This window comes from Dama dama, chromosome 11, assembly GCF_033118175.1.
Source record: "Dama dama isolate Ldn47 chromosome 11, ASM3311817v1, whole genome shotgun sequence".
NCBI lineage: Eukaryota > Metazoa > Chordata > Mammalia > Artiodactyla > Cervidae > Dama > Dama dama.
This window is the reverse complement of record NC_083691.1, coordinates 95,298,542-95,318,413: the sequence shown is the minus strand read 5'-3', so window position 1 is coordinate 95,318,413 and position 19,872 is coordinate 95,298,542. Positions and strand designations below refer to the sequence as shown.

At 46.6% G+C, this 19,872-nt stretch overlaps 2 protein-coding genes across 2 annotated transcripts in view; one reads left to right on the top strand and one right to left on the bottom strand.

Annotated features, from left to right (window-relative positions):
- The window catches only part of SLC9A2 (solute carrier family 9 member A2), an 87,872-nt gene extending 82,915 nt beyond the window's left edge, over positions 1-4,957 (top strand). The window contains exons 11-12 of the mRNA XM_061155841.1: positions 98-188; positions 1,391-4,957. Coding sequence (XP_061011824.1) covers positions 98-188; positions 1,391-1,761 — 462 coding nt within the window. The 3' untranslated portion in view covers positions 1,762-4,957. The remainder of the gene's footprint in view (positions 1-97; positions 189-1,390) is intronic.
- A 2,373-nt stretch (positions 4,958-7,330) lies between these two features.
- On the bottom strand, positions 7,331-19,872 carry MFSD9 (major facilitator superfamily domain containing 9). Its single transcript, XM_061155842.1, has 6 exons — positions 19,667-19,872; positions 18,537-18,624; positions 17,348-17,391; positions 13,779-13,908; positions 11,826-12,035; positions 7,331-10,262 (listed from the first exon to the last, which is right to left on the bottom strand). The coding sequence occupies exons 1-6, from the start codon at positions 19,838-19,840 to the stop codon at positions 9,472-9,474; spliced, it is 1,437 nt and encodes a 478-aa protein (XP_061011825.1). The 5' UTR covers positions 19,841-19,872; the 3' UTR covers positions 7,331-9,471.

The following is a 19,872-nucleotide window of genomic DNA, read 5'->3' as shown; positions in this document are numbered from 1 at the left end:
TTTTTAACACCAAGATTTGCTGTAGACTTGTAAACTTCTAACATATAATAAATGGCGTGACACCTAAATAAGGTTTTCTATTATTTTTTTTTTACAGGCTTCCACTTCAACCTCCCGATATTTATCCTTACCCAAAAATACAAAGCTTCCAGAAAAGCTACAGAAGAAAAAGAATTTCTCTAATGCAGGTAATGAAGGCAGTTGGAGCAAAAAGACTTTAAACTTATTTATTGATGTTTATAAAATAGAAAACTTTTCTGTTTTCTTCTTTATTAAGGACAATGAGTTCAGTCATTTGCAAACATCATAACATGGTGACCTTTATTAGTGTTGCATCCTTTTGGTATAGAGTTTGGTGCATGCTGTACACAATTTAGTTTTATCCCATAATGATTCTGTTTGACATAGCAAAAAGAACTATTGTCATCGTGTGACTGGTGAACAGGTAAATAGAAAGTTGTCCATCTTCAAAGGTTTACATTTAATTCTGTAATTCTTACTATATTTCTACTTTAAATGTTCATCATTTTAATATATTTTCATAAAGGCAACCATATAATTGACTTTCAGCTCTCATTATTAAAGCTTTGACATGAAGGCTAATATCTCTTTAATTGATGGTAATCTTTATGTAGATTTCAAGCCATACTGGTGTTTTGACCATTTTATGAAAATATAAAGGAAATAAACCTGCGCATGAGATAGTAGATCAGGACAAGAATCTGCATAATAGCAGCTAATTATTGATCGGTCTCCTGTGTGCCAGACATTGAGCTGAGCAGTCCGGGACCGTTTGGAGGGGGCAAGTGGGCGGGCAACTGCTGCCAAATGGTCTGTTTGACATCCAGCAGGAGGCCCAGTGGTAGAAAATCCGCCTGCCAGAGCAGGAGACACAGGAGACATGGGTTCGATCCCTGGGTCGGGAAGATCCCCTGGAGAAGGAAATGGCAACCCACTCCAGTATTCTTGCCTGGAGAATCCCACGGACAAAGGAGCCTGGCGGGCTACAGTCCATGAGGTCACGAAGAGTCGGACATGACTTAGTGCACACACACACTCATTCAACTAACATCTCTTGAACCTTAGTTACTTCATCTGTAAAGCGGGTGATCGTGAGGATTTCATATGTTAATGAATTTGAAAGTGCTCAGTACAGCGGCTGGTACATCAGAAGTTCTTTAGAATTAGTAAGCGTGCACACTTGTGGACACAGATGTTCGCAGGGCATATGCACAGGCCCAGGACTCAGGTGGAGTCAGGGTGAGTCCTCTGGCTTTTCTGCGTGACCTCCAGAGCCCCAGGGAGGGCCAAGCAGGTGCCAGACCAGTTGCTTGTATCATCTTCTCCCTAAAATGCCTGCCCACGCTGTCTTTCTTTTGCCCCCTGGCAGGTGGCAACAGCAGCGACTCCGACCTGGAGGCGGGGACCACGGTGCTCAACCTGCAGCCTCGGGCCAGGCGCTTCTTGCCAGAACAGTTCTCGAAGAAAGCCCCCCAGGCCTATAAAATGGAGTGGAAGAACGAGGTGGACGTGGATTCCAGGCAGGACCAACCCCACAGCTCCCCAGCTGCCCACAGTAAAGAGGGGTGTCCCCAGACCCCGGGTGTGCTCTGCCAGCCCCTCCTCTCCAAAGGCCACTTTGGCTCCGTGCGGGGTGACCGTGTCCACGAAGGCATCCGACCCCAGCCGCCCCCCAGGCTGGTCCGAAGGGCCTCGGAACCTGGAAACCGGAAGGGTCGATTTGGGAGCGAGAAGCCTTAATGGAAATGGCCAAAGCAGACCTGGGGGGACCGGCCCCGCCCAGTTGTGGCTTCTCACCTAGCAATCTGACACAGCAACGAATCCACTTAAACCCTCTATGCATCTAAATACTGTCCTTGGCTAGAAATCACGCCATCGGCCAGTGATCCATGGGGCAGATGGTCATCCCAGGAAGAAGAAAATCAAAGAAAAAAGTCCCCTACAGTGTCTTTGATGACTTGTTGCTAGCAGTTGTGTTCTTTGCCAGCCTAAAGAAAGAGAAAAAAACAAAACAAACCAAAACACTTGTGCCTTTATTGACCTTGAAGGACAGAACTTGAAATTTTTAACACACCCTTGTTGGTGAAAGTTTTAATATATACATATATGCCTCAGATTTTATTTATGAAAAAATATGTATATCTGTAATTAGTTTTTCAGTGAATGGCACTAAAAATACTCAGAACACCTTTCCACGGCATCCAGGGCAGCTTCCACAGGATGGGGGGCAGGTCATCAGCTCCAGATGGGGGGGTGTTTCCTGATGATTCTGAGCTGATGGCTGTTGGTTAAGAAAGATCACAGCATGGAGCAGAGCTTCCTGAGGACACTAACAGCCAGAACATCTGGGCAGACGAGGCCTGGCTGCCAGACTGTAGGTCCTCTGAAGTTGTGAGAGTCGGCTGGTTTTTAATGTGTTCCTCTTTCTACTGTGTCTGTGGGTGATGTACAGATTCCATTTCCCCGTCGTGTTTAAATGGTACCAAGAGAAAGGTGAAAGGTGTGGGTGAAACCAGCTTACGCTGTATGACAGACTCAGGGCCAGTGTGGGATGAAGCTTGGCCTCATGTGCTGGGTGAGGGGTGACAGGACAGTGCCCGCTTGCAGCCGGCTGGCGGGCTTTGTGCAATACTGGGGGGACGGTGCAGGAGATCCCCTGTCACGCCCATCCTCGACCACCTGCTTTAGGACTTTTCTGTAGAACATTCTAGAACTTTTAATCCAGGACAGAGGCTCCAAGCAGACAAGGATAAAGGTTGAGGTAAATGATATTCCGACCTTTAATAAACTGGTGGGGATTCAGGTTTTGAATTTCATACAGGAAGCACTTTGGAGAATGTGGGAGTTTTTTTTTTTTTTTTGCACTAGTCTAATTTGTTACCTCTCCCCCATCAAGAAAGTAGTAGCTCAAATTCTTCATATAAAAATGAATTCTACTCATCTGAGTACTTTTTAAAAGTACAGCAGAAAGACCAGAAATGGAACATAACCATTAAAGATTAATACTGGAATCGCTCAGACTGTTGATTTTATTGGCCTGTCATTTTCCCCTGAGAAACCTTTCTATAAAAATTTGACTTGAACAAGACTTGAAATTTCTGGGGGTTTAGATATGAAATGAAGCCACTCTCGATGGATTCACATTGGAGAGACATTTGCTGTGTCTCTCTCTTGGAGACATAGCAAAGGATACAAGTGACCACATGTAATTGCTGGAAAAACAAGAATAAATTAAACCAAAAGATCCGGTACTTAGAAATTCTCAGGCTTAGATCTTGTCCCTTTCTTCTACCCTCACTGATGTGGAGAAGTAAATCTTCTACCCTTTTTTTTCATGTTCTAAAATCTTGAATACCGCTGGATTGTCAAGCATGAGACAGAGGGAAGGGTAAATACACCAGGTACAAGTGTAAAAAGAGCACCATTTCTTTCCCAGACTCCCCCAGGTTGATTGGTGGAAAGCAATGTACACACAATTTGAAGACTACAAGCTTAGGGCTCTGTGCCAAAGTTCTTAATTTTAAATGGAAATATTTATATAAAAAGTATATATTTCATCTGCTGGAAATAAGTTAAAGCTGAATTTTAATGTAGATTCTTTATTATAGGACTATGATTCATCAAGAGATGTGATGTATATTTTTGAGATTTTGAAGAGTAAGTTACAGTTTAGGAAATCTGAAATGGAAAGTTGAAATGTAAAATAATAACCTTAAAATAGGTGTCCTGATTTTTCCTGGTGTCCTAGATTAATAAATATCACAAGGAATCTAATGTTCTGGAACTGAAGGAGAAAACATAAAAATGTTTATTAGATACTTCTTGTTAAGCACATAGACGAAATTCAGCTTTCACTAATTAAAAGTCAGATTAAAAAAAACTTGGGTATTGTGTCAATTTCTAAAAAATGAACACGTGTCATTTTATCTATAATTAATATCATTTTTCCTTATTTGTGGAATGGTAAAATTAATGAAAAATAAATGTGACTTTATTTAACTTCATACTTCTTTTTATGTAATTAAATTCTAGACATTATGGGAGAGTCTATGGAGTTGAAACACTTTAAATATCATAACAATCTAAATTTCTGTGGTACAGAAACATCCGTACCCTTATAAATAATTCCCGTTTCAAATAGTACTTGATACAATCAAGTTCCAATGTGACCATGGAATTTTGCTGTGTCTTTGGTGTTTGCGCTAACAAATTTGAACTATTTATGAATGCAAAGTCAGGGCTTATTTCTTTTTTTCATTTGTTTTTTAGGTTTGGGAACATTTTTAACTTGTTTTTATTTTATTATTATAAAATATTATTTATATATTATTTTAATTTTTGTGTAATTTATATTTTGACTGCACCACACAGCATGTGGGATCTTAGTTCCCTGATCAGGGATGGAACCCATACCCCCTGCATTGGAGGCTCTGAGTCTTAACCACAGGAGCACCCAGCTTATTTCTTTATATATGATGCTAAGGCTGGCTGTTGGGAGCTGGGAGCAGTTATGTCAGTTAGCAGACGGTTAGAAGTGGGTCCCAAAGTCTGACACTTCTTAAAAACATGCATTTGCTGTATATGCCCCCAAACATCTAGAGTGAAATTCCCTTGGGCTCTTGCTAAGCTTTGTAGTGGGGGTGTACCATTTTACCTGGGGGGGCAGGGCAGGGCATGGTTGTTTATATAAAAAGAGAGAAGCATGGTTATGTTCTGCATGTTTTGCATTTGTTACATCACACAAATCACGTTTATGTTAAAACTGGCATTTCACAAGTATGAGAACTGTAGTATTTTATTAGTTCCTTGTGCATACTTGATTTTACTCTTTCAAGAGTGATAGAAGGGTTTCTTTGTCCAGTTGAAGTAGCTGTGACATTATCTCTTGAGGCCTGAACATTGAATATTGATTTCTTTCATCAGCCTGAACAAGTCAGGCTCATGAGCCTGTCTGGTATTCTGGGGTTTCCTGTTTTTGTTTTCCCCACTTTTAGAGCAAAAGTTACTTTATTTTTTTAATTATTTCTTCAAGTCATCTTTAAAGCAACTTTTTAAATTATTTTTTAAATTTTGTGGTCATAACTGGCAGCGTGAGTTCCAATCTCCGAACATCCAAGAATAAATATGGATAAATGGGCTTCCCAGGTGTCTCAGTGGTAAAGAATCTGCCTGAAAATGCATGAGACACAAGAGACCTGGGTTCGATCCCTGGGTTGGGAAGATCTCCTGGAGGAGGAAATGACAACCTGCTCTAGGATTCTTGCCTGGAGAATGCCATGGACAGAGAAGTCTGGTAGGCTACAATCCATAGGGTCACACAGAGTTGGACACAACTAAGCGACTGAACAACAATCAAAATACAAAACTTTTTTCTAACAAGATCTTTACAGTCCACTTTTATACTGTTCATTAGCAATAATTAACAATCTTTAATGTTTGTAATTATCTTTTCCCCTTGAGGAACAACACAAAACTATTTGAGAGAATCCATTTTCAAAATAAGAATCGGCACACTTAGAATGGATTGAATCAAGAACACAGTAGAAATTTTGTTAGTTTTGTTTTCACAGTTATCTGTAAAATGGTGAGTTTAGATACTTGAGAAAAACAGATATAAAGTAAAAATAATGTTTTTAAGTAAGTTGGGCTTCCCTGATAGCTCAACTGGTAAAGAATCCGCCTGCAATGTGAAAGACCTGGGTTTGATCCCTGGAGAAGGGAACGGCTACCCACTCCAGTATTGTGGCCTGGAGAATTCCATGGACTGTGTAGTCCATGGGGTTGCAAAGAGTTGGACATGACTGAGCGACTTTCACTTTTAAGTATTTTTATATCAAATTAGAAATAAATTCTACTGTGATGACCTGTTATCTGAAAACAATCAGCTCACCATCAGTATAGAATACATTTCAGATTATGTATATACTGGATATGATACGGTTTACAAGCCAAGGGCTTGTTGTTTTTTTTATCAAGATGTATTTAGAATGTTGTTTGTTTAGTCGTTAAGTTGTGTCTGACTGTTTTGCGACCCCATGGGCTGTAGCCCACCAGGCTCCTCTGTCCATGGGACTCTCCAGGCAAGCATACTGGATGGAGCGGGTTGCCATTTCCTCCTCCAGGGGGTCTTCCTGACCCAGGGATTGAACCTGCGTCTCCCCCAGCTCCTGCACTGCAGGTAGATTCTTTGCCACCGCACCACCTGGGAAGCCCAGGCTGGCTTTTACTGTGGATTCCAAATGAAAAGCTCATCCCTTCCAGCAGTTCCCACATGCCTAAAATTTCCCCAGGTGGGTTGCCTCTCACCCCGACAGATTGCTCCATGTCTTACACGTGTCCTCAGGAAAAGACGCCTGCTGTGTTCTGAATGTTCCATGAATGTTCCGTCAGGTAACACAGGAAGGGCACAGTGTACCGGACACGTGGGCGGAGGCTCTCAAGGCTGGCAGAGCTCCGCCAGACCAGACACCTGGGTGGCACCGCAGCCCCTCCCAGTCTCCCTCCCTCCTTCCGTCTCCCTCCAGCCTCACGCCCTCCTCACCCCCTGCTGCTCAGCCCAGACTCCTCCTTCCCCTGCCTCCAGCTGGTCCCCCTCCCTGCTGCCAGAGGGGGCTTCCTGGAAGGTGAAGGCCCCTGGAACACCATCCAGCATGAATGCTTAGGGCTCCCAGTCGTGATAGCACACAAGGTTACCCCGATGCTTAGCCTGGCGGGTAAGCATCTAACCCCACGATGCTCAGCTCTGGGTGTGCGCTGAGCACCTGGGGCCGCCCTGAGGTGCAGGGCAGGCTCTGGGCATCAGGCGATTCTAACAGGGAGCCAGGGCAGACAAGCCCCACTCCAGCCCCCTGCTTCCGAGCTCCAGGTATAACCAGACCTCAGGATCCAGGAGGGCACAGGTCCCTGGGTGTGGAGCCGGGTACATGTCTCTGCTAGCCAGGCACACTCCGCTCCCTCCCTGCTCATCTCTCTGAACACGTGAACAGGTGGACATGTGCACAGGCGTGCCTTCCTCTTTGAAAAAGGCCAGGTCTTTCAGATGCCCAAGCCCCAGGTTGTTTCACAGAATGTACCAGCTGTGCTAACGTGGTGCTGGACAGGGGGCCATTTCCTTCACAAACTTCTTGGGCACATTCAATGCCTCTGAAATGAGATTTCATTATAACAGTTAATTTAAGTTGAACCAGATGTAAACTTCAGAAATTTTTGACATATGAAAACTGCAGTTTCATGTGGCTTGACCTAACACGTCGTAAAAGATAACAGAAGATACTCAAGAAAATTAAAAAAAACAAAACAAAACCACCCAAACTTTGAGCAGATTTAATTTCCCTGAGGTCATACTATAAACAAACAGTGTCCATGAGACTGGTGGTGGTTTTCAAACTTCACTGTGGGAACAAAGCAGCTGGGTGTCTTGTGCAAATGACTCCTGCAGGCGTGGGGTGGGCCAGTGTCTGCGTGTCCGAGGAGCTCCAGGGACGGGACGTGGCTGGTCCCCGGCCCACACTTCGAGTAGCAACATGTTAGACTATCTAATATAAATATCGGAAAAAATCACGCGAACAAAACAGTAAAATTTGTAGTAGTAGAGAATAACAAAAGTGTGTCTCTGCTTTCCACACTGAGATCAATTTTTAGGGTTCTCAGTATTTCTATGTCTTTAGTTCATTATAAAACCTCATTGAGTGTACATGCTTTTATAACTTCAAAAATAAAGTGCTATAGTTTACAAAGACAAACACATGGCTAGATTTAAGAGCTTCTCAGAAACCTATTTCTGAGAGTGAAGAAAAGACAATCTTTAGAGAAATTCTTTTGAAATTCTCCTTCATTGCATAAACCCTTGATTATATATTGTTCCTTTGAGTCTAATCTCTGTGACAACTTGGTACACTCACCCAGAGCGAGGCCATTTTATATATTTTGGTTTCCTCAAAAGCACTTGTACAAAAGTTCACACTTATAAGAAGCTAACATTTTTCTTGTAGCTAAACAGGAACAGGGACAAACTTTAAACTTGCAGTTAATTCTTCATAAATATTTGAGTTTACCCAACACACAACATCTATAGCTGCAGAACATTTTTTTCTGCTCTGCAAGTAGCAAGTATTCAAGTTATAACAAATTAGTGTATTAAAGCATCATTTATAATTACACACATCAGGTGGAAGACTGGAATACAACCCTAGCAGACTGATTAAAAGGACCGAAAGGAGCGTGAGCTCTGGGGGTCTGTGTGGAGAGAGGGGGCCCCTAAACCGTTTGTACCAGTAAGTGACGTCACCTCGGAGGGTCAGCGAGTGCTTGCAAAGCCTCCCAGGCATCTGTTCTCACCCTACTCAGGGCCCCAGGAGGCACCCAGAACGTTTCCCTGTAGGTCAACACGGCACTTCTGTTCCCAGGTGTGATGTCAACATGAAAGAGAGGAATTGATTTTCAACAAAGACACTGTAGCACCTGTGACACGTCCTGAGGCCAGCCTCTCTCTTATCCTGAAGAAGACGTTCATCTGAGAAGCATTTAAGTGGTTTGGTTTCTCCACCAGGTTCTTTCCCCTCTTCCAGGAGCAGAGAGATCATCATGCCTGGGCTCCGGGAGATGTGGCTGCAGGCAGGCTCGGGCCTGTGCAGGGTGGGGTCTCAGGGACACGCACGCAGCACAGGGGACCGGGTTCCCCTGGTGTAAGTGTGACTGCCGGGAGCCACCCCTGCGTGTGCTCACATCATTTTAACAGACAGTGCAAACGCGTTAGCTACTAGTAACAACCCAGTCTCTGACTTTTACTTAAACCCAAACCAGCAGGTCTTGGAATGACCCTTTCTCTACCTCCAGGAGAAGCTGGAAGCCAGGCTCACTAAACACACAGATTGCAGGGCCTCACTTGGGCCCATGGGCTCAGATGGGCATCTCTGGTTTTGAGCCAGCATCCCGGGTGGAACACCGTGAGGCCCTGAAGAAGGGACAGGCTGGTTTCAGTACAGCAGCTTCTTCGATCTCCGGCATTTTGGTGGCAGAAAAGCCTCCTTGGAGCTTATGGAACTTCGCCTGACACCTGCATCCAGCTGACCAGCACTTCATTCACGTTTCCTTCCTTTTGCTCAGCAGGGACATCCCCGTGGTCTCTCCCCTCCTGGCACGTGCCCTGCTCTGCGAGCCCACCACCTTTTCCCCTTGAAAGCCCCGGGCTCACTGGCCAGATGAAGAGCAGACTCTTGGGGAGACGCTGACTACCTTCCCCTCCGGCCAAGCTCAGCTCCTCTCTTCACGTGTGTGTGCCATCTTGATTCTGACTGTCCCGCAGGCCTGACGGGACACCTGCCACCAGAGCTTCTTTTTGGAGAGAAGTCATTTCTCATCACCACCGATCCTTTCCATAGCACCCATCTCGGGGCCTCTGCCCACATCCATGCAGCTCTGGCTTTGTCTCTTCCCGCTGTCTAAATCCACCTACTCGCTTTTTAATTCATCACCCTCTTGGCCGCGGGAATGAGGTCTGTTTCGTGACATGATGACAACCGCCACGAAGCCTAAGGCCGCCCCCAGGCCGGGAGGGCCGCAGGGGCTCACCTCCTGGGCCACCCCCGAGAGGATGGGGGCAAGCACCCGGCCCACGGCCGTCACCGACTGCCCCATGCCCAGGAGGCTGCCGCCGGCCCGCACCCCGCCCATGGTCAGCTGGAGGTCGGTGATGCAGGTCCTGCCGATGGCGGTGGAGAAGGACAGGAGCACGGAGCAGGCGACCGCGACGTCCAGGCCGCGTGCCGAGGCGAAGAGCAGCAGCAGCGTAGACGTGAGCACACTGGAGTGCAGCAGGAGCCGGTAAGACTGGTGGCCATACAGCCGCAGGAGGGGCCCCAGGGCGAAGCCGGCCAGGACCCCCAGGGCGCTGCTGCAGCTGGTGAGATAGCCGGCCGCCCGGGGCCCCATGCCGAAGCGCTCCTCCAGGGCCAGGACGAAGTTACTGTAGTACAGCATGACGGCCACGGCCATCAGCAGGCGCACCACGAACACGACCCACAGGGCGGAGAGCACCAGGCTCCTCAGGCCCCGCAGGGTGGCCAGCACCTCCGCCCAGGGCAGTCTGGCCGGCCCCTTGCTCACTGGGGTCCCCTGGGCACTGGCTGCCCTCTGCGTGGCAGAGTCTGTCTTTCCCCAAAGCGCTTGGTTCCTACCCCGTGGCAAGTCATCCTCTGGACTGCTGAGTTTTACTTCACTCCATGGAAACAGCCAAACGAGACCTGTCAACGTGGGATGAGACCTGTTAGAGCCGCAGAGAATCCAGCAGGGCCTCCTCGGGGGGAGCCACTACTCTTTTTCCTGTATTAGTCCACTTACTAGGTGGATTTTTGAAGCCTGTTTTTAACCATTCCCACAGCTACTTAGACTCCATTTTGATATCAGAATTCTGCTATTCACCTTAAGAAAGGAAATCAACTCTGAATATTCACTGGAAGGACTGATGCTAAAGCTGAAGTTCCAATACTTTGGCTGCCTAATGCGAAGAACCGACTCACCGGAAAAGACCCTGATACTGGGAAAGATAGAAGGCAGGAGGAGAAGGGGACACAGGATGAGATGGTTGGATAGCATCACCGACTTGACGGACACGAGTTTGAGCAAGGTCCGGGAACTGGTGATGGACAGGGAGGCCTGGAGTGCTGCGGTCCACGGGGTCACAAACAGTTGGACACGACTGAGCGAATGACCCTTTCTTTCACACTCAAACCTGCCCTTCTTGGACATCCTTCTGAAGTCATCCCCGTGGTTTTCAGCCCTTCATCACTGCAGCACCACGTGGGCCAGTGCTGATCAGACCTGCCTGGGGCTGTTCTCACCAACAAGCCTGTGGTTCCTCGAAACACAGTGTAAGTGGACCAGGGAGCTAGGGAGAACTGATTCATGCAGGAAACTAGCCACAGAGAACATAGGCCTGTGAGGGCTGTTCATCTGTACTCATCCTTGACCAAGGGCCTTGGACGTTTCACAGAACCTTGATACAAGTGCAAAAGGACTGTTGCTGATGAACCAAGAGGAAGAGTATACTTTGATGATAAAATGATCACAATCACAGTGACTAATGTTGACTGAATGCCCCTATCCTTGTGGACTTTATTTTCTAACTGTATACGTGGTGGGGGAACAAAACATAAGAAAATAAACTTCTGATTTCAGAAATGCTACCAAAAAATTGAGTTATTTTAGACAAGGATCAGGGACAGCCAGTCTAAGGAAGCAAACATCTGAAAATTGAATAATCAGCCAAGAAACAGTCAGTATAGATACGTGAAAAGAACACTGTAGGTGGAGGAAAGACTGGATTAAAGTCCTCCTGCAAGAGGAAGCCGACATTTGTCGGGGAGACAGAGGGCAGCCGGCCCACACCAAGTGGGCCTGAGAGAGACAGACAGACCCAGGGGCACACGCACGACGGAAGCCACCGCGTGGCCCCAGCAGGGCCGATGTGACCGGACTGTCCTCTGTGAGTAATGAGTCTGTCTGTCTTAAGAAACGACTTCCCTGATGGCTTACTAGGTAAAGAATCCGCCTGCAATGCAGGAGACACAGGAGATGCGGGTCTGATTTCTGGGTCAGGAAGATCCCCTGGAGAAGGAAATGGCAACCCACTCAATATTCTAGCCTAGGAAATCCCATGGACAGAGGAACCCGCTCCGAGGAGTTGCAAAGAGTTGGATACAACACAATACATTCTAAGGAAAACACTGTAACGAGAGAAAGTAGATAAGACTGGTTGGGATAAACACATCAAGCAAACCACCTCCTCATGATTCATGTCAACTTACCAGCGTTGAGAACGAAGACAGAAGAGCAGACGAAGGCCGTGAGATAAAACCCACCGTCTAGCTCAGCCAGATACCCGCCGACCACTGGGCCCAAGATGAAGCCCATGCTGGATGCCGTGTTGAACTGTCCCAGCACCACTGGCCGTTCCTCCTCTGTGACCAGATCAGCGAGCAGGGCCCTTGAGATGGAGAGTGTGTGCTTAAAGATACCTGCGAGGCGACAAGAAACGCGTCTGTGCATTTTCCAACCAAAAGCATCTCACTTGGGATCCTGAGCTTCATCTTCATCCCTGATGGAGTTCTGATCTCAGTTTTCCGTGACCCTCTAAGGCAGCGGTCTCCACCCTCCCGGATCTAATGCCTAATGGTCTGAGGTGGAGCTGATGTAATAACAATAGAAATAAAGTGCATTAGAAATGTGATGTGTTTAAATCACCCCAAAATCATCTTGTCCCCTTAATGGAAAAACTATCTCCCATGAAACCTGTCCCTGATGTCAGAAAGGTTGGGGACCTGTGCTGTAAGGCTTACAGGTCCCAGCCCACTGTGGCTGGACTCCTGGCCCGGCCCCAGACCCGAGTGGGTCACCTTCATCTGAACCAAGCCCCCGGAGCCCACAGCTTGGCCACCTGCCACCAGGACATTCCAGGGTCTCCAGCCATGTCTGCGGTCCAAGTGCAGTTCATGGTGGTTTCCATGCAAAGACTGACCATGCTTTATTTGCTCAGTAAATAAACAATTCCCACGTGCCTTCTGCAAGCCCAGCACTCACCGTGACCCTGAGGATAACGGAAGGAACAAAGGGAAAAAAAACGAAATAAAACAGACACTCATCCCTGTTCTCACAGAGCCTACATATCATTTTACACAACACACAGACACGGGAGGGTGATAAGTGCTATAAAGAGAAAGAGAGCAGGGGTATGAAAGACAGAGAGTGACTGAAAGTATAAAAACACCATGACATGATCATCTAACCAATGCCAACTTCCTACCACAAGCAGCTGGGGAGTTTGTTGACAAGCTGAAAGCTGTGACCTGCCTTAATGAGAGATGACAACGTATGTAACAACTCTACATCCCTCAACCTCGTGCTGATATAACGGATGTGTGTGCCACTGTCTGCTGAACACCCACACACACTCACACGTGGATGGATGCTAAAGCCACAGGCCGTCCACTGTCCTGACCAACATATGGCGGGCCTGACTGCTGCTGCTCTTGTCTCAATTTGAGGTCAGGAAGCCCGATTTCAAAACTATAAGCTCGCCGAGGGAGAGAACAGCAACTGTGGTGCTGGCCGAAGACATCTAGGGAATTCCCACTGACCGGATGCAGAGAGGTGGACTGGCAGCACTCAGGTCCTATGACTGAGGCATGGGTGTTCACGCTGAGGGGCGAGGAGGGCTCCAGGCTCTGTGAGTGCAAGGTCTGTAATCCTGGAGCCGTCAGAAGAGCCTGGCGGAGGCGAGTGCTTGGTCGACAGCAGCGGCCGGTGTTAACAGTCGTAACTGCTATCATCATGATAGGCTCTGCACATAAAGTCTAACCAGGGACTTCCCTGATGGTCCAGTGGTTAAGAATCCGCTTTTGCAGTGCAAGAGAGATGGGTTCCATCACTGGTCTGGGAAGACCCCACATGCTGCAGGGCAATTAAGCCCTAGAGCCACAACTACTGAAGCCCACGCACTCTAGAGTCCATGCTCGGCCACAGGAGAAGCCACAGCGATCAGAAACCTGCACACCACAGCCAGAGAGGAGCCCCCACTCTCTGCGACTAGAGAGAGCCCGTGCAGAGAAAAAAAGATGCCATGCAGCTAAAAATAAATAAATAAGTATTAAAAAACAAAGTCTGCTCCAAGAGGCGCTGCTAGGCAGGGACAGGCTCTCTGGATGCAGACGCATAAATTGATTGTTTCTGGATGGACACGCAGCCACGGAGCGAGAACTCACCTGCAGGGACTCTGGCCAGGGTGAACAGGAACACGTTGGTAGATGCTGCGAGCATAAGGTAACCCAGGGCGCTGCACAGGATGCACACCAGTAAGGAAGACCGTCTTCCCACGACGTCACTCCAGCAGCCCTGAGGAAGCAGGGGGCAGCGGAAAGCCTCTGACTCCCCGTAAAACAACCTGGCCGCCCCGGAAACGCTCCAACATGTGACCCCGTGGAAATCACGGGGGAAACGGGTTTAAGATCCACAGATCAATTCCGTTGTGCCCCTTGCCACATAAATTATGTTCTCCGGCCTTTCCCATGTGAAGTGGGAAAATACAACAGAGTTTTTCAACAGCCTAAGATACCAAAGGAAGCATCTATGATGACCTGGTAGCAAAGAAAGGCTGTAAAGATGGTGAAGGATAATTTCTAAAGCCTCATTTTGTCTGTATTCTCAATACTTTATGCAACTTAACTTCTTAGCAACTATATTCATGGTTTAGAAATTTAGAAAACACTGAAAAACAAAATGAATATAAAACCTCGTAATCCTGAATCTACTTTTTTTTTTAAATGGTCCCTTGAGACGTGATCATTTCCTCCCTTTATACTTTTTAGAAAACATGTATACATATATTTTCGGCCGTGCTGGGTCTTCTTGCTGCATGGGCTTTTCTCTCGGTGCAGAAAGTGGGGGCTACTCTCCAGTTGTGATGTATAGGTTTCATACTGTGGTATCATCTCTTGCGGAGGAGCACGGGCTCAAGTGTATGGGCTTCAGTAGTTGCAGGACAAGACTCATGATCTGTGGCTCACAGGTTCCAGAGCACAGGCTCAACATCTGCAGTGCACGGGCTTAGTTGCTCTGTGGCATATGGGATCTTCCCAGACCGGGGATCGAATCTGTGTCTCCTGCAGTGGCTGGTGGATTCTTCACCACTGAGCCACCATGGAAGCCCCCTATGTTTTTAACAAAATGACCATCCTATACATTCCATTTTGGAACATGCTTTTCCACTTAACAGTAAATCTTGAACATCATTTCATGTTGTGAAAAAGTCGCTTTTATCTTTCCTTACTTTTCAACAGTTTAGAAATTCTCCCCTCTTTCAACGTGGGAGAGGTCACTGGCCTCCCGTGTTCCTAGGGCATGATGTAATCTGGCAGTTAAAGCCGTGGGCCCTGGGCCCCTGTCCAGGTTCAGCTCCGAACTCTCATCATTCCACATACGACCCGGGCATCAATCAAGATAATTATACACACAGGTGTATCTGAGGTCGGTTTCTCTACCATAAAGTCGGAGTAATCATATCTGCCTCAGCCATTCCCCATCCCCATCAACACTTGCTACATGCTTTGAGTTAAAATGAATCATTAGAAACCCACAACTCCCAGACTGGTGGTTGAGACTGGTTATTATGAAGATTAAATGTAATAATGTGCCAAGAGCAGAGTCTGACGTATCACAGGTAATAAACGCTGGTCATTTTTATTAAAATACACATATGAAAAAAATATTAACCTCACGTGATTGAGCAAACCTTTTCTTTGAAAATATTTATTTATTTATTTATTTATTTTTATTTTTATTTTTTGAAAATATTTATTTTTAAAATTAAAATGTTTTCATAAAACTTTTAATTAAAATATGTACTTACAAAAGTAGTGGTTAAAGAAAACACTTTAAGTAGGTATTCCTTTAACGGAAGGATGTCTAAGGAAGGGTCTCATTAAATTATAGCTGAGATCTATGATATAGGCTTTGTAAGCACTACTGTCATAAAGCAAAGGATCAATTTGAAAAACAGGGTTGGGCCGTGGCTGGCAATAAAAACTCATAAAGCGCTGCTGCGTTCCAGGTTCTCTGATCAAGGCTGCTGATAAACGAATCAAGCCTGGTCTGTGTTCTCAGGGAGGTCACAGTCCAGTAGGAGAAAGGCACTCGAGTATCTAAAATACACTGTGATTTAACTGGTCTAATATATACATGTGTGTGAATGCTCAGTTGTGTATGATTCTTTGCGACCCCATGGACTGTAGCCCGCCAGGCTCTTCTGTCCATGGGATTCTCCAGGCAAGAACACTGGAGTGGGTTGCCATGTCCTCCTCCAAAAGATCTTCCCTACCCAGGGATCAAAACTGCATCTGATGCATTGGCAGGCGGATTCTTTACCACTGAACCACCTGGGAAGCCACTATACACACACATCTAAAGTATTTTGGTATGGAGTTCCCAAAGACAACAGAAAAGATACTTACTAAGATGTATCCCAGACTGTTCTCTCATGAGAAAGAATATGAAATATGATGTGCTGCCCTACAAGTAAATGCATTAGTTTCCTATACAGTTTGATACTTGTTATCAAATGGCATGTACTTGTTATCAGATGGCATGGAGAGAAAAGGCACTTAGAGTTTAGATACTGGGATTAGGTCACCTTGTCAAATTACTTAAACTGTTTAAGTTTTAATCTCCTCCTCAATAAAAGGCAGACTACTATTTTCCTGGGTCATTTTAATGATTAAATGAGACTATGACTATTGCTGCTCTACCAATTTAAAGCATGAAACACTGTAACAAAGATAAATTATGGAGTAGCTGTTTAGTTATCTCAGAATTTGTAATGAAATCTCACCAGACTGCTCCCTGATATTAAAATATATTTCACACATGAGCCACTCTTCGGAAGCACAGTGCTGTATGTACCTGGTGCTCACTCGAGGTGACACCGGTTATTTAGACCAAGGTCACAGTTGATTAGTCCCTGGAACCAAACTGACTTTTCTGTTTGAACTGCATGAACCTCTGGAGGCTGAGGCCCCAGGACCAGTATTACATAGAGGGCACACAGAATCAGTGAAGGATTCTGAATTTCAAACCACTGCATAGTCAGAAGTGGGAGTGGTGGGGAACTGCCTTGGAGGCCCAGTGGTTAAGACTCCAAGCTTCCAACACAGGGGGCACCAGTTTGATCTCTGGTCGGGAACCTAGGATCCCACATGCCCAAAGAGCATGGCCATTAATAAAAGAAGAAGTGGGTGGGGTTGGCAAGATCAGCTCTGGGTGTTTCTACTTTCTGTGGTCAATGTCCAACCCATCACTGCCAGTGGCTCCTCTGTCTATACACTTAAGTTTTATAACTGATAAGCCATGTCATTCAAAAGGCACAACTTCACATAGAATCCTAGGATCTGAATGGGTTTGATGACTGTCAATTACTTGAAACAAACAAAACTGGTCATAATGGCTGTTTGCATCCTCTTCTTCTAGTAAAAAGTAATCCTGGGAAGAACACGCTATGATTTAAATAGCAGGCACTCACTATGACTCAACCAGGTCCTTTTAGATCCAGCCATCCAACCCCTTCAGGCCTATGTCTTCTCAGAGGTTGACTAAGGGAGAGAGATGACCAACGCATCTTTCTTGGTCTAAGGACACTTAGGTCCTTGCCATCCACACACTTGCTTTTGAGTAAACCTCAAGCCCTGATTTTTCTACAGCCGTGATGGATGGCCCTTAGAGGCAAGGGGTCTTTTGGGCATGGGGGCTTTTGAGATGTGCTGCCAGACAGAAGAGAACTTACCACTAACGTGCTGGAAAAGAGTTGCAAAATGCCATAGGAGGAGCCTGCAAAAAACAAGTGACATCTGTAAAATAAGCTAGATTCATCAAGAAGATGGATAAAATTAACAGAAAACATTAGGAGAAAAAGACCGTTTTAAAAATGAAATGACCATACTTTTTTCAGATGGGACAGTCAGGTCATACAAGGTTTAATACGGGTCTTCAGAGTAAAATTGAGGGAAAGCAGAAAAGAGACTGACGGCCGAGGTCACCCATAGGGACCCTGAGAGAGTGCTTCTTACCCTGCGTGAGGCATGCATGCAGGACCAGAAATCTGAATCCCACAAAGTCTCGATTAAGTCTTAAATAAATGTTAATATTACCGCCTATGTCCCTAACATTTCAGTTTTATAAAATGCTTGCTTTGTAAAGAACTTACAAAGTTTTATGGAGCGCTTTCAGCTCCATCCTATTATTGAATTCTTTCTGCTCTTCAAAGACCCCCTTCCCTCTGCTGGGTGGACCAGTATAACTCAAGATACACTTTTCCAGGGAAATGCAAGCCATAGCATGGCTCAGAAGTTTCCAAATATTATGTACAATCCACCCCCCACCCCCCCCCCCCCACAACTCATCTGCTCTTCTCGTTTCTGAATGATCAAAGGCTGTGAGTTTTTATCAATTTCTCATTAATTATCAGAATCCTACCCCCACTGTTCCCTGGGTAAATCGACAACTTCTGGATGGAGATTCTATGCTGCACAGAGAGAGAAGCCCTCTGTGCTTCTAGTGGTGGTGAAGGAAGCCTGCAAGCACTCTGTTCCTCGTGGTGTGATTTCTGTAGATCATGTCTCTCTGCTCTCCCATTAGGTTACAGGTCCCTGCAGGCAGGCGTCGATACCTAACCCTTATTAACATGCACAACCAGAACACCTGGAGAGACTCAGTAAGTTACCTGTGATGGCACTGGTGGGGCAGGGCATGGGGGTGAACTGTACCGAGAAACCTCTCTGAATATACGTAGTCGGGAAAAGATGAATCACATTTGCTTCAGGGTCAGACTTTGAAACATTCTGAAAATTAATCTTATACCCTTTTCATTTTACCTTTGGATATTACTTAGCTAAAAGACTGATTTGTTTCCAGGTACTCAGTCCAGGGGGCTTAAAATTCAGTGCTCTGAAAAAGTGCAGGATTAACCTACTCACCTACTATCCCAGCAACTGTTGGACTTGCTCCAAGAGACTTGACATGAACGCTCAGTAAAGGCACAACCATGCTCACACCAAACAAATCCTAAACAACAAATTGCTGGTTAATGCAAATTAGAAACAGGGGCCTGGGTATTTTTAAAGTGGGATCCTGATTATAAGCTGATTTTTTAAGGACAATATCTAAATTTTTGAGCAAACAAGAACTCATAATTGCATTCTACAGTAAGATACACTCATCTGGTTAAAGGCATGGAGAAATCCATATACAGGGTGTTACAACCATAGCCATGACTCTCCAGTCTGGTGCCTGACTAAGGTTAGGGTGCTGAGCTCTACTGAGCCAGGAGAGAAGCAAGAAGACATTCTCCTCCCCCAACCTCAATGCAAGGTGTTCAACAGTCTGTCAAGTTTAATGCATGCTTCCTAGCACAGTTTTATCTGCCTCTTTGCGACCCCATGGAGCATAACCCGACAAGGTCCTTTGTCCATGGAATTTTTTAGGCAAAAACATTGGAATGGGCTGCCATTTCCTTCTCCAAGGGATCCTTCCCCACCCAGGGATCAAACTCATTCCCCACCCAGGAATCCAAGGCGCATCTCTGGTGTCTGTCTCCTGCATAGGCAGGCGGATTGTTTACCACTAGCGCCACCTGGGAGCTCTGACAATGTACCTAATTCTGCCCAAGTAGGGTTATCAACAGCGACTTTCCTACACGGCCTAGTAAAAAGGGCCTGTTTGCTCCTACCACACCTGAAGCCACCGCACTGCTGGGAGACGCACCCGTCACAGCATCTACCACCCGGGGTCACCCTTGTGCGAGGCTCGATCACCGAGTCACACCTGAGCCTGGTGCCGAAGAGTCTTAAATCGCGGGGCTGGGGTGAGGGTGCGGGCGAACTGGCCTCGGCGTGGGTGAGAGGGGCAAGCCTCATCTGTGGTCAGGTGCAGTGTGAAGAAGGGGGTGTGGGGCAAGAAGGGACCTGAGAGGTAGGGAGGCATCAGCAGGAGGATCGCAGGTTTCCAGCCCTCGAAGAGCCTGGCGACCACTCAGGATGTGCAAGGAAAAGCACCTTGGTCGGGATCCAGGTCGCGGACACAGCCCGCTGGCCCCGCAGTTACTCACCAGGAAGCCTACCAGGTAGAGGCAGAGCAGGAAGCGGCGGGCTCGAACGGCACCGGGGCCGGGAGCCCCCTCCTGGGTCCCTGTCCCGGGCTCCTCCCGCGGTCTCGGGGTTGCTGATATCAAACCCCTGTCCGGGGCCATGCCGCTGGACTGTTCCCCCGGCTCCATGCGCATGCGCGCGGGGGGCTCCGCGCTGGGGGCCGGCC